This window comes from Nicotiana sylvestris, chromosome 3 (assembly GCF_000393655.2).
Source record: "Nicotiana sylvestris chromosome 3, ASM39365v2, whole genome shotgun sequence".
NCBI lineage: Eukaryota > Viridiplantae > Streptophyta > Magnoliopsida > Solanales > Solanaceae > Nicotiana > Nicotiana sylvestris.
This window is the reverse complement of record NC_091059.1, coordinates 216,614,088-216,629,377: the sequence shown is the minus strand read 5'-3', so window position 1 is coordinate 216,629,377 and position 15,290 is coordinate 216,614,088. Positions and strand designations below refer to the sequence as shown.

General features: G+C 34.9%; 1 protein-coding gene across 1 annotated transcript; it reads right to left on the bottom strand.

Moving 5' to 3' along the window:
* Positions 1–628: 628 nt before the first annotated feature.
* On the bottom strand, positions 629–4,021 carry LOC104222025 (cyclic dof factor 1-like). Its single transcript, XM_009773201.2, has 2 exons — positions 3,555–4,021; positions 629–2,255 (listed from the first exon to the last, which is right to left on the bottom strand). The coding sequence occupies exons 1-2, from the start codon at positions 3,789–3,791 to the stop codon at positions 1,014–1,016; spliced, it is 1,479 nt and encodes a 492-aa protein (XP_009771503.1). The 5' UTR covers positions 3,792–4,021; the 3' UTR covers positions 629–1,013.
* Positions 4,022–15,290: the final 11,269 nt, after the last annotated feature.

The window sequence follows — 15,290 nt, the reverse complement described above, 5'->3', positions numbered from 1 at the left end:
CATCAATAAAACAGTTTGATTTGATTGTCAACTTATTCAGCTGATTTCTCCTCTTGCCTAATTATCAGGTAGAGTAATTAAATTTTTGAAACAACTAGAGGTATAATATCTGTGATATTAGGCTCTCCAAGATATCTGAGGTTGAGAAGCCACCTCTAACTGGCCTTTGGGGGTTGGGAAAGTGAAAACAAGAAAGGAAAGGTGAACTTTAGCATCATTCTTCCACTTCCTTTTGCGAGTTGTTTGGCTTGAAAACGAGAGGTACTTGGCTTATTCTAGAGTCAGAGGCTCATTACTATCTGTATGAAAGAGAAGATTTTAAGATAATGCAAGTCTACAAGAATTTGTGTTTGCTAAATTATTCGAGTCGTAGAAACAGTCTCGTAAAAATGCAGGATAAGGTTGTGTACGATAAACCCTTGCCCTTTCCCGGACCATGCGCATAGCGGGAGCTTAGTGCACCGAGACTCCCTGTTCTGATTATGGTAAAACATATTTGCAGCTATGCGCTTTTTTTTTTTTTGGAATAAACTTTTGAGACCCTTCCTGCTGATTATTATGTCGAGGCACAATGAAGAAAGAAGCACATTTATGTATTGACTATTTGTTGAAATATGAGCAGAAAATCTGAAAAGAAGGCTCAACTATTATTAAAACCACCGGGAAAAATGGAAAAAAAGAAGCCGCCTTCCACACTAACTTTGACGGGTACATCATATATAACATATAAAGGTCTCTTCCCACTTTCTACTGTCAGCTGTGTAAAGTTTATGTACATAGAAAAAACACGCTGATCAAGCAAAAATATGTTACAGGGAAAGGATAAACACCGATCTTTACAACAGCTTCCCCTGTTCCATTTGGAGCACTTGAGGGATCTTAACTTTCTCAGCTCTGGTACATATATTCCGCTGTAATTAAGCGTTGAATATACCTCAGGCTGGAAGACCAACATTCATCTTCTGATACTATGTACCACAGGAGCTGAAGGAGACAATTGCTCAAGAATCACTTTAGGCTCTCTCCTGGAAACTGAGGGACCGAGAGAAGGCAACAGGATTAGCCTGCAACACCGGAGATGTAGTGGCAGGGTGATCCTTCTCACTGCTTTTCGGTTGAAAGCCCTTGAAAAGCCCTCCCCTACTAACAGAGTCGTAGTTGATCCCCAATGTTGACCATATAGAACTCTTTGCAGCTTCATCAGGGTCATCAATCCGTAACGTTTTTGGGACTAAAACAGACCCCTCTGAGTTCTTTTGACCCTCAGGATTGTTTGGCCTAAGTAAGTCGCCGTCCCTTGAATGCTTCCCTAAAGGCGAATTAGGAGCAGAGCCTGATCCGTTTTGGTTTGCTGTTGGCGATGGTGAAGCTAACCAAGGAATACTCCATGGACCAGGGATATTGCAATTCCAATAAGGAGGGGGACAGAACGGGATAGGAAATACCGCGGGGTTCATGGATGGGAAAGGAGCAGCAGCATATGGGAAAGGCCAAGGTACTCCTGGGAGGCAAGGTACTGGAGATGGGAAGCCATTCATAGTTTGCATAACTGCCTCAGGAGGCCGATTTTTAACTCCTGCCATCGAATTTGTGGTGACTGAAGACCCGCTAGAGCAATCATCCCCATTTTCTCCACCTAAGCAAGACGAATTCTTGTGTTCTGGTTTGTAATAACCATTTCGGATCCCATTTGGTGTCTTCTTCTCAGCAAGATTAATAACAGATGCCATAGAGTCGCACAGTGGCAAGTCAGGACCGAAAGACAGGACAGTGCCATTGGGTTTTAACGTTGGATGATGAAATCCATTCGAAGGATCAATTCTTGCAGCTTGAAGGGCTTCAGAGATCATGACGTGATGACAATGCGATACAGAGTTCTTGTTCTTGCGACGACCAGCTCCCACGGGCACATTCCTCATGGTACCCCCAGCAGTCCAATATCTCTGGCAGCTCTTGCAAAAATGACGAGGCTGATTGACATTGTAATTGTTGTAGTAACAGAATTTCGTATCCATACTATTGCAACGGGGGCAAGGGAGAATTTTGTCTGGCTTTTTCAGAGTTTTCTGCTGGGAATCTGTTGCATCATTCTCGGTCTTGAAAGATTTTACAGTGGGAGATTCATCATCAATAGGAGGAGTTTTAGGCTTGTTTTCTGATTCTGATGGAGACTTAGGATTTTCTGATTCTTTCATCACTTGATCTTGATCTTTCTCTTCTGAAATGTCTTCAGTGAGCTCTCTTGTTACTTGATCCTAAAATTGAAAACCAAAAGATAATGAGTTGCCTGTAAGATTCCCCTGAGAGAATTAAAGTCATCTATGTGGTCCAAAATTCAATCAGCACAATGGAAAGAATCTCATATTTCTTGGCACTGAAAAATCAGAAAGCTTTTCCTACAGGATTCCCCTTAAATTGGTTAAGAGGACAAAAGAAACAGAAGCTGATTCTTTCCAATTTCCTTAGTTAGGCGGTCATCATTGAAAAAGATATTGAGCATAAATTAAACAGGACTTATTAGAAACTTCTGGGGAACGAAAAAGAGAGCCTAATTATAATTAGGCTACTGTTTATGGAATTGGAAGCAAATGCTAGAAAATTAGCACCACTACAAAATGCACATTTGTAATACCAAAACAATGGTGAAAAGTAGAAGACAGTTAACACAGAAAGCTGAAATTCTGAATGATACTAAATTGCTAATCAAAACGGAAGCTTTCTAGCACAGTAACTGTTGACCTCTCTGTGCAAGGCAATAGTGATATCTACAAGCAGAAACTACTACTGTACAACTAATATCCACTCTAGCAAAAATGGAAACTTCCATAAATATTACTTTATCAAAGAGATTTAAATAATTGACAAATAAAGAAAGAAAGGTTTTGGCAGAACCAATACTGTTTCTCAGAAGAAAGGGTATGAGTGAACTGATAACTAAAGAAATATTCGCGGGCAAACGAACTTTCTGGAACTTCTTAACAGCAAAGTAACAGAAAGTTCCGAAATAAACCAGATATATTCAGAAATTTGGAAACCAAGAGCTGCAAAAACAAAGCGTAGGAGGTATGGAATTTGGTTGTCCAGATTTCTTAATTTGACCAACAAAACATTAAAGGGAAATTATACTGCAGAACTGTATGAAAAGTAGATTAAAAAGGACTTAAAGAAAAAGAGCAATTGAAATTGAAGATGTGTTTTAAAAGAGTTCTAACACTTATAAACGGATTGAATTTGAGCAAATTAAAAGAGCAATTGAAATTGAAGATGTGTCTTAAAAGAGTTCTAACACTTATAAACGGATTGAATTTGAGCAAATTAAAAAAGCAATTGAAATTGAAGATGTGTCTTAAAAGAGTTCTAACACTTATAAACGGATTGAATTTGAGCAAATTATGCAAATAAACAGCAGAATATATCCATTTGAAAATCCCAAAATCAATACCGTAATATCAAAAACTAAAATTGCAAAACTGATTCCTTTAGCTATTATGGCAATCCTGGCCTTCTCAATTAAGTCAATAGGAATCAAATTAATGGATAATTCAAATAAATACCTTATCAGTCTTTTCATTTTCGTATTCACTTCCATCATCTGATTCATCCGGACTGCTTGCTTCCTTATCTACTAAGCATGGATCACGATCCCACCCACTACTAATTTCTTTAGCACCTGAAGTCTTTTCGACGCCGGAATCTTCGCCGGAGACGATGACCGATAGTATCTTGCCGTTTTCAGGCAGGGCAATTTTCTTGCCAAATAGCTTAATCTCTGGATCCTTCACTTGCCTCATTTTTCCAGAGGAAAAAGAACAAAGAAAAAAAGCAAAAACAAAGGATAGGCAGACTATGAAGAAGAAGAAGATTAATCTCTTCTAACAGAACTTTTCGTTTAGTCGCCGTGAAGTCACCGCAGGCGGCGGACGTCGTTTGGAAATTGAAAAATATTTTTTTTTTCTATATTTTTTTTTCCCGAGATACAATATTAGAAGTAAGGGGATTGATAGTTAAGGCCTCGTTGGCAATGTTGAGGAATATGATTTTGATCGCGCTTAATTTAAGCGACAGGATATTGGAATGTGGATGCCACGTCATCTCCCATTCATTTTCTCAGCCACAAATTTTATTGTGGTCCTTCGTTCTCTCTCTAGACTAGATTCAAGTTGCATAGAATTTTGGTGCACCCGTGTGTCTCTGGGGTGAACCCGTGTGTTATTTGACAAGTTTCTTTTTTGCTAAAAAGTTACTCCCCCGTCCATTTTAATTAGCTTTGTTTATTATTTTCATATTACTATTAAGGAATTCACCTTTATTATTAAATAACAACAAAAATGACTGTATTAACTTTAAATTATTCATTAAAAATATAATAAATACTACTTACTAAGTTCTTTACGATAAGGGCAACTTTAAAAAAAATTAATTTCTTTTTGATATCTAAAAAATTAAATATTGTGTACCACAAAAAAATACCAAAAAAAAAAAAAACTTAAGTAGACCGGAGGGAGGGAGTATTTTTTTCTTCAAAATTGAAATGTTTGGTCAAGTTTTTAGAAGAAAAAAAGTAATTTTGAGCATAGGCATAACCAGTTTTTGAGAAGTCGAAGGAAGTAGTTTCTTCTCAAAAGTAAAAATACACTTAGAATTACTTTTCAGAAGATTAAAAAGTAGACTCTTTCTAAATGCTAATTGCTTTTAAGAAGTATTTTTCAAATTAATTAGCTACATACAAACTAATTCTCATCAAAAATACTTTTTAAAAAAATATTATTTAAAATAAATTAATTTTAAAAGCCCGACCAAGCATACTATTAGTCAAACCCCTAAATCTTAGTGACGTGGAGGATACAACAGCCTTGATGAAATCATGACGGCTGAAATGCAGTGAAGTGTTGTGGAGCCTAGCCAAAATAATTTGGAACTATTGGCCTTTATTGATATTTGTTGAATCAATCTATTAAATTGTAGAAAGTGCACTTTTAAAATTGCGTTGCTTAATTAGGATTGGTTCGAACAATTAGTTGGAGTTTCTTTTTCCTCCATAACTAAAAGCTATCTTCTCATACCTTTTCAAAAGTAACTTTTCCTTTTTCTCTTTCTTTTCTTTTCTTTTCCAAATATAAATCCAACGTACATGATCTTAAGATTCATTTCGCTCAACCACTTATCACTCAGTCAAACAATGAAGAACTAATGGTAGACCATATTATCCTAATTTTATTTGACTAATGATACATTATATATCTCTTTTGCAATCAAAACATATATTATGAGACAACATATACTCGTTATTCCGTTATTTTAGAGAATTGATTAATGAGAGTAATAATTTTTTTTATGCTGAAGTTCATGAATACTTTATGATTTATGGCTATGATCTAACTTGCAAATCTAATTGACAAAGAGAATAATAAAATAATAGAAACTACTAACACCAATCAATAAAAATATACTTTTTCTTTTTCTTTTCTCACATATCCTGCCTTTAAGCTACAATCAGCAGGACAGATAGTTAAGGATCTTTTTCTTGTTGTCCCAGCTTGCAGACTTAATAATTTAAAATCCTAAAAAGAAAATAATAATAATACAGAAGACAATATGATCTGTATTATTATGGTCCGTATGGCTACCTAAACAAAAAGGCAAAAAGGTGAGAAAATATCATCCGTCTGATAACGTTACATGATTGGATCACTGACTGCACATGAAATTTTTGCTGACGCAGACTCATATCTAGATATATCATAAGTCGACCAATCAGGATGTGACAACTATATATCTTTATTTATTGTAAAAAGGTAAATCTCAACATAGAACTTAGGTTACGTGATTTTCAAAGCTATAACTTATACGACTCGTCTAGGCAAGGCTATGGAAATTGATGAAATGTTTGTTTGCACAAGGGGGAAATTAAAAGAGAGGAGGATAACAGACTAAAGGAAACTGTATTTAATTAGGAGTGGGATTATAATGGACAAACTACAAGTTTTTAGTCTATTTTGACAACAAAGAGGAGTAGCTATTTATTTTGTTGGTTCATTATTCGGTGTTCGGTACCTACATTGAATCCCGATTATATTCGAAGTAGCTACTTTATTCACTTGTTGACGATATGAAATATTTAAGTACGTATAAGATTAATACGGCCAGAACCCAGAATATTTTATTCTATATGCACACTTGGCATGTAGAAGTTAATTTGATGCAACGTGACAAAGAAAAATGGGAAAATAAAGAAGATAAAATCCTAGAGATTATCCAATTACATGAACTTTTTAAATGTTCAAACGTCCTAAAAAATTCAACTCAATTTAAGTGATAAAATATTTTTATACAATTACAAGTCTACGTGAGAGGGGTTGTTCTGATGGTAAGCAACCTCCACTTCCAACCAAGAGGTTGTGAGTTAGAGTCTACCCAAGAGCAAGGTGGAAAGTTCTTGGAGGGAAGGATGCCGAGGGTCTATTTGGAAACAGCTTCTCTACCCCAGGGTAGGGGTAAGGTCTGCGTACACACTACCATCCCCTTGTTGTTATTGTACAAGTCTACAACATCTTAAAATTTGAAGATTTCCAATTCAGTGTTACTATGTTAGAATTTAAACTTTTTAGTAGCACATTTTTTAACACTGCATTTTAACAGTTGTTTAAAATTATTCTGCTCGATCCATCCTTATAGTTAACATAATCATTAAGTTAAATAAACAACTTAAATTTCGTAAGTAATCAAATATCGTCATATAAAATAAGATACCACGAACAAGTAGTTTTATAAACCATTTAATGTAAAAAGAAAAAACAATACTTTTTATAGGGTAGATAAAAAAAGAAAAAGTTACACTAGCTGATAAGTTAAAAAATTAGAACATTTTTCAAAAGTAGTTCTATCCCGTCGAATATTAAGTTTTATATTTACGCATTAACCAATGAAGTTTAAAATATTTTAATTAATATGATCTCAAATCTGCCAATGAAAATTAAAACTTTATACGTAAATGTTATTATCCCTTAACGGTTCTATTAAGTGCAGTCTTTAACATTAGTGTCTTAATCCATGTTATTAAGCAAAAGACACGCATCTAAGTGGATGACACGTGTTAATCATCTTGTAAACTAAACCTGACTTTACTAATCCGACATATTTAGCAATATGCAATAGAACATTCGAGAGAACAACATCTGTCCTGTTTGTTTCTCTTTTAAAATTCCAAAAAAGAAGAAAAGGCAACTTCCACGCGTAAAGATAACAAAGTGGCTGCCATATCTTTTTCTCTTTCGGTGTAAAGCCTTGCTGATTTTTCTTTAAAATAAAACAGATATTTATATTTAAGTTTTGCTTAGACCCCAAAAGTAAGGGATTTTGGAGGAGGGAGGGGTTTGAAATTATAATTTATTGTAATATAATAAGTCTTGTAAAAAAGGGTCCCTTTATTTTAAATTATTCCCTTTCCCTTTAAAAATAAAATAGGACGGCCATGTGGGGGTTTAATAAATTGGTTATTACTTACAAGACAAATTTTGATTTAGACATGTTGGGACCAATTAGGAAGTAGTCATTTTACACGCACACTCTCTCTCTCTCTCTAACTTGAGATTTATGTCACGTCCTTAGTTGTTAACTAAGTACACGTGGGTACTTGACAACTCGCTCACAATCTTGCACAACTTGCTCACGTTCTTGCTATGTCAAATCAGCCTTACTACACTCAAGATCGCTAAGAGAATAGAAGAAAGAAGACAAGGGAATTGTTAAAGGAAGCTTTGTATTAGAGAGAACTTGATAGTTTAGCTTGGTTGATGAATTACAAATGAATACCCCATATTTATAATAATCACCTAGGGGCTAGTATGTACATAATAATTGTTCTACAAGTCCTTCCATATTTACAACTAAGTCACTTCTCTAGAATATTCTACATAGCTAGAATCTTCTAAGGACTTTCCTAACAATTCTATAGGGTTCTAGGGTCTTCCTAAGGAAACCTCTATATTTCTCTAGAACCTTTCTACAAGTGCATAAATATCTAGAACATTTCCAAGGAAATTTTTCATAGTTCTAGAATATTCCATCAAGATCTAGTCCCAAACTTAAGTAATCATTCCATATGGCAAAAATATATGCCACGTGGTATGTGGCATGATGATGTGGCGGGTCATGACATTTATCTCTAATAAATAATATATAGCACTACTGTCTTCTGTCTTTTGGGACCCCGGTAATCCAACAAATTGTTGATGATTCATCGAACTATAAGAATGAGTACTTCATATATCCCTGAAAATCTACACAAAAACAGTCCATTAACGAGCTCCAAACCACCATGAAAACCAGCGAAAAGAGCTTCAATTCCATCCCGAAAACGAGCTGAAAAACCCCATCAAATAGCTCGAAAACGACCCTCTATTCCTTCCAAAGTATCTTATCCTTCAATATTCGGCACTCAGTAGTGGTGTGGGACAAGGTCGAAACTAGGAAGTCGGACATTTTCAAGGTAAGGCAGAAGGACAACGAGATGCTCAGAGAATTCGTATCTCGATTCCAAATGGGGTACTGAGAGAGTGATGTACGATTTTGGGAGTTCTGTGGAGAGAAGTGGCATTGGGGAGGATCATCTGGTGCATCAGGATATCCCCGGGGATGATATCGAGGCATACCAGGATGAAGGTTTAAACCCAACGGAATGAGTACTTCATACATCCCGTTTATAATAATTGACTTTTTAACCTCTTTATTTTGATCCTAAATAAATGCCCTTTTATATAATTAAGAAGGAATTAACTTTATTTTTTCAAAATTTGCCGTTATTTTATATCCCATATGTCAAGTTAACAATATGCAAATTTTAATTAAGGGTAGTTCAGTCAAAATACCATTTTTCTCTAGGAGTTAGTATTTTTTTAAGGGGTGTGTCAAAGATCAAAAAGTCACTTATTATGAATCGGAGGGAGTTTTTTTTTTTTAAATTTAGGGAACTACGACAAATTAGTACAAAATTTTAGCATCAAAATAGTGAATGAATAGATTTTAAATCGTCGGCTAAAATTCGCGACACAACAAACATATAACTATATTTATTATTTGCAGTAATTCTTTCAGAAAATTACTATTCTTAGCTATATTTGAATTTTATAGCAAATTCACCTATAGTACTGAAACAAGAGATAAATTATTTTAAACTGAAACAAGAGAGAAACAAGCTCTCGCAACTCAGTTGGTTAGTATACCCGCTTAGCAAGTGGAGGTCTTGAGTTTGACTCTCAATGGGAGCATTTCTAGTTTTCAGTATTTCTATATTTTGTCTTTATTATATTCGTTGCGCGATACTAATATAGTCGACACATGTTGTATTGTTATGTACATCCTTGTATTTTCACTTGGTTGTATTCGTTCTAGAATAAATACAGTTGATACAGGTTGTATTCGTTGCGCGAACATATACAGTTGCCAAATGATGTATTCATTGCGCGTCTGAATACAACTGATACAAGCTGGTAATAATTGAACAATAACTATACATGATAATTAGGCAAATTATAGTTATATATGGTAATTAAGATCTAAATTGTAGTGCTTTATGAAAATCACTCTAATTTTTATTGTCTGAATTTTGATAAGCGAAAAATGACAATTACCCTGATGGGTTAATTTCACAACAAACTACAGTTACCTCTTTGTCATAAAAGAATTTGGAGAAAAGTCCCCTTAATACTTTTCCTGAAACCATCGTTGCTTGATTACGAACATCTAAAGAGTGAATATCTTCAATGTTTTTAGGCTCCTGCAACAAACCCGTCACAAGGAAACACAAGAATCTTCAAATTTTGACTTTTGTAGTTCTTGTTTAACTTAGTCATGTCAACATAATTTGAATTTGTCAGGCCACTCAATGATGCAACACTAACAATAATGAGGGACTTTTTCTTATAAATATTGAAATCCACTTCAAGATATGGTAAAACCTGTATGAACCCTTCACGCTTTAGGATCCTTTAAATGCTACGACTAGAGGAGGCACACATGGAAGCAGACACTTACACCAGGAATCAACGATTATATGTGAGATGAGACAACATTTTTAAATACACTAGATTCCGTCCACGTCTGATTTAGTTTATTACAAGCTTAAGAAAAATAAAGTGAGAACTAGTGTTGTATTCTGGGCCGGGCCCGGGCCTTCGTGGGCCAAACGGGCCGGGCTTCGTGGGCCTGGGCTCTGGCAGTCTCGGGCTTCGTGGGCTCAACGGGTGGAACCGGCCCGTGACGGGCCTTAGCCCACATGGTCCTGGGCTTAACGGGCCGGGCTCGTGGGCCTCGTGGGCCTAGCGGGTTTTTTTTAAGGCAATTTCTTGTAGTATCATGGCTATATTAAAAATATATATGTAGTATATATGTAGATCTAATTATTAAAGTGCTTGACGAAAAAGAAAAATAACAAAACAATAGTAAAACACTAAATTGTCATGCATAATATATTGTCTTGTAGTATATATATTGTATCTTATGTATATATATTATAACTTATTACTTATATATTTTCTTGTAGTATATATTGTATGTTATGTATATATATTCTCTTATATATTTTCTTGTAGTATATATATATTGTATCTTATGTATATATATTCTCTTATATATTTTCTTGTAGTATATATATTGTATCTTATGTATATATATTCTCTTATATATTTTCTTGTAGTATATATTGTATCTTATGTATATATATTCTCTTATATATTTTCTTGTAGTATATATATTGTATCTTATGTATATATATTCTCTTATATATTTTCTTGTAGTATATATTGTATCTTATGTATATATATTCTCTTATATATTTTCTTTGTAGTATATATTGTATGTTATGTATATATTGTAGCTTATAAATAATTCTAAGTAAAGACAAAGAAATATTGCGAAAAGATATTCAAGGGTAGAAGCAATAAATTTTATTACCAAAAATGGCATATCTTTCTTAGTCATCCTTCCCCCAATGGAATGAGCACAACAAGGTACTAATACCACCATTAGAAGGAAAAAAAACTAAGGAAGATGTGCCAAAATACAAGTTACATATTAGTCTATGTATTATCTCTAACAAATCTCATAAATCCTTCAAGGTTCGGAGGAGGTTGCGTTGGTGGTGGTGGAAAAGAAGCTTGTTCATCACCACTTCCGGGCGAAGCCGAATCCTCCGCAAGTTCCGCTATCATTTCTTCATAAGCTTCATCTATCGCCGGTTGTGCTTCTGCAATTCCAAAGTTTCTTCTTTCCGAGCGGATCCAATCTCTAAACAGTACTGATTTTTCCAAGCTATCCCTCATAGACGCTCTATGATCACCTATTTGCAGTCTTGCTTGACTGAAAGCGCTCTCTGATGCAACAGTTGAAGCTTGAATTGATAAAATATCCCGAGCCATCCTTGCAAGAACCGGAAAATATTTTTCCCTTGCCTTCCACCATTCCAAAAGATCAAAAGAGCCGTCTGGATTCTCCTTTTCAAGTCCCTGAGACAAATAAACTTGAAGCTCATTTAGATGTGAAGTTTCATCATAATTATCACCTTGAGAACCCCTGAACTCCGTCCAAGATTTAAGAGCTTTTAAGCCCGCAACTCTTTTAGACGATTGTGAGCTAGACGAAGTAGGGGTTGGAATAGTTGGCCTAGCATGCTCTAAGGCAAGTTGATAAGCATTATAAACTGTTTGAGCATTAATTTTAATTGAGGCTTTTGCATCTGCAAGTGTAGCAACTTCCTCATTTGAAAGATCTAAAGCCTTATAAATATTTGAATACCAAAAATGAGGACCTCCCAATTTCATTGTAGGATTTAACATTGCAGCAAGACCATAAATAGGAGGGATAGGAAAAAAATATTTTTTAAACTTTTGTTTCATTTCATTTATAGCAAGTTCATAAATGTCCCCACCCTCACCAAATTCAACAAACAAATCAGATAGTGCTGCAATATAAACTAAACAGTTTGAAATAGTAGGATAATATTGCCCAGAAAATGCATTTGTAGCAATTTGAAAATGTTCTAAAAAATCTAAAAGAATTTTAACATTCGTCCAATCTTGAGTAGTAAGCATTTCATCATCATCCTCACCACCTACCCGAGAATTAAACGTTGCATTAATTGGGTTTCTATATTCATATGCAACTACTAAACTTTCGTACATACAATTCCATCTAGTCGGGCAAGGTTTAGGAACCTTTCTTTCTCTAAGGCCATATTCATCACATTTTTTAAAATACTCTCTAAGTCTACTTCTACGGTTTGAATAAAAAAGCCAATTAAGAGCCATTCTAACCTTTTCAATTTCTATGTTTAAAATTCGCATACCATCACCGACAATTAAATGATAAATATGACAAATACATCTAACATGGAAAATATTAGTAAATGCAGGATTTAGTGTTGTTGTAAGCATGCCTATAGCACTAGTGTTACTAGAAGCATTATCCATAGAAATTGCCATTATTTTATCGCTAAAGCAAAAATATCTACAAATATCTGCAACAGTGTTAGCTATAAACTTACCTGTGTGACGCGAATTAATTATTCTATATGCAATTATGCGTTTTTGCATTATCCATTCCTCATCTATCCAATGACTTGTAACAGTTAGATAATCACAATCATTACCACTTCTACCAATATCAGTAGTAATAGAAATCCGATTAGGTATATGAGTAAATAAATACCGCAAATATTGTTCATATTCATGTTTGAATTTATAAATATCACTCTTAACTGTTGCGCGAGGCCAACCTTTATAAGTAGGATTAAAAACTCTTCTAATATAATGAACCCAATTAGGATTAGATGCAAAAGTATAAGGTAAGCACATAACAGTAATCATCTTTGCTAATTCTTCACGATCTCTATTTGGATCGTAATATAAAATACCTCCGGTGACAGTGTTAATTCCTGGTTGAACTAGATTTGAACCTGTACTAGGGTTAACCGCAGAATCTACACTTGTCCCCTCTAGCTGCGCTTTCATTTGAAAAAATCTAGCCTTATCTCTAGGGTGTGTTTTTATGTGCCTAGTCAAACTACCTGTGCCGCTACGGTCTCCAGTATATTTATGCGACATTAATTTCCCACAAGTTTTACACTTAGCCTTATTTTGTTCTCTTACTTGAGTAAAAAAATTCCAAACTAATGATGTTTCTAGGCGTTTAGCAGGTTCTCTATTAAAAGTAGGAGTTTCTACAGGTGGGTCGACCGGTGCATCAGTTGGGTTATTAAGAGGACTAGTAGGTGTATCATCTAAATCCGGTGCTTGGGTTTCATCATCATCCTCATTTTCCTCATTATTTTCTAAGATGGTTTCATTAGGATAAAGAGCATTCATAATTTCATCATCTAATCTTTCACCTGGTGCAACATTATGGTAAAATTCACTATCGGTAAATTGAAAACAAGGGTGATCACTATCAAGAATTACGGAAGGAGGAGGACGTCTAGGTTGGCGACTACTTTCAACTTGCTTATCTTTTCTAGGTCGGGGAGCCGGGGGAAGGGTAGTTGGTTGGCCACTACTTTCACCGGTTTTATCTTTTCCTTTACCAAACATTTTTTTCAAAGTAAATGCCATATTAATTATAATTATGCAAACTAAACCACACAAAAATATATTCTTAAAACGTAAGAGTTGAAACGAGTTTACCGGATTGCCGAACAACTTCTTGAAAATTGAAAATCGTTGAACACTTGAAAACTTCAATTCAACAACTTCACAATTTTTCACGAAATTTCAACAATAAATTAAGTAATTGTAGTAGAGAGATTGAGAGAGATTGAGAGATATTGAGAGATATTGATGAATTGGTGAATAAAAATGAAAGAATGATGGGGTATTTATAGTTGAGAAATGGGAAAAGTGTAATTATATAAAGTTTGGGGGCCAAATGACCATTTTTTAAACTTAAAAACGGTCATATTTTCAGCCCAAACGGCTAGATTTTAAATATGGCCGTTGGAGAATTTTAATTTTTTTTTTCAAAAAAAAATAGCCGTTGGGCCCGTTAGGCCCGCCAGGACTGGCCCAGGCCCGTCTGACGGTCCCGGGCTAAACGGTCCCGGGCTCATGGGCTAATAGTACAAGACCGGCCCGTCACGAGCTTCTCAGGACCACCAGGACCGGCCCACCAGACCCGTTAGGACCGCGGGCCCGGTCCGGTCCGGTTCAGGCCCGACCCACCAAGCAGCCTTAGTGAGAACACAAAAACTGGAATTAAACTTTTAGGTGGGGTAAAGAAACTATAAACATAGTGACCACATTTTTCTTCCTTATGCCTTGCCATGTCGACAGCCCATCGAAACATGTTCTTACAGGGAATTTAATCACATCACTAGAGGTTATGCCGGTGATAAATGTTATTGTGTGTTGTGATTCTACTGAGACGAGAAAAATATTTATCCTCATAGTGGACACAAACATATGGAATATCTTGATTTTGATTATCTGTCATTATTCTTATTTCATTATTATTTCATACAAATTTACATAGAGAGATTTTGTTCTGAGTTTAGGGGAAATGACAAATGAATAACGGCCTTATCATCTACTATAATGAAGTTAGAAGTAGTATAGGCCCAATTTCTAATATTTAAAAGTGGAAATAATATATTCTTACTTATCATAATTTTAAGTTGTCCACCTTGCATAATAACTGATTTTTTTGATCAATAGTTATATTTGGTCACATACCAAATACTTTAATATGTGAGTTATCTTAGTGTCAAGCTAATTGTTTTAGCCTATAGTTGCTGATAACACGATAACATAATTGTTCTGAAAATCCAAATTAGATGTATGTCATTTCTAGAATCTGATCTCAATGGTTATATATTCACAAAGCAAGATTTCACCATATATGAGTATAAATGCTGTATAACTATAGAATTGGACTTATATAATTTGGACATTTAGATTTAACTTGTCATGACAGTTATATTTCTATATAACCATATATATGTGTAGATATATTTTAAAAGATTCTTTTGTGAATCAAAAAATAATTTGGGGCCGCTTAGAAGGAAATACCTTAGCCCATGCCCAAGTTCCCACAAGCATGTGTAAAAATTGCACGGGGTATCCTATTTGGTCGCTCCCATTTAACTTATACCCATTTTTTTAAAAAGTTTTAACTTGTACCCATTTTTTAAACAACTTCAGCCCCTTTTCTCCTCCTCCTTCTCCTTCTTCGTTTTCTTAAGATATTTTCAGTAGGATAACACAGGTTAGCATCTGGTCTTCATTGTTACGACTTATCAATAACAA

Coding starts and splice junctions, on each gene's coding strand:
- LOC104222025 (XM_009773201.2), bottom strand. CDS start 3,791: ATGAGGCAAGTGAAGGATCCAGAGATTAAGCTATTTGGCAAGAAAATT. Junction 2,256..3,554: donor AAAATGAAAAGACTGATAAG/GTATTTATTTGA, acceptor TTTCAATTTTAG/GATCAAGTAACAAGAGAGCT.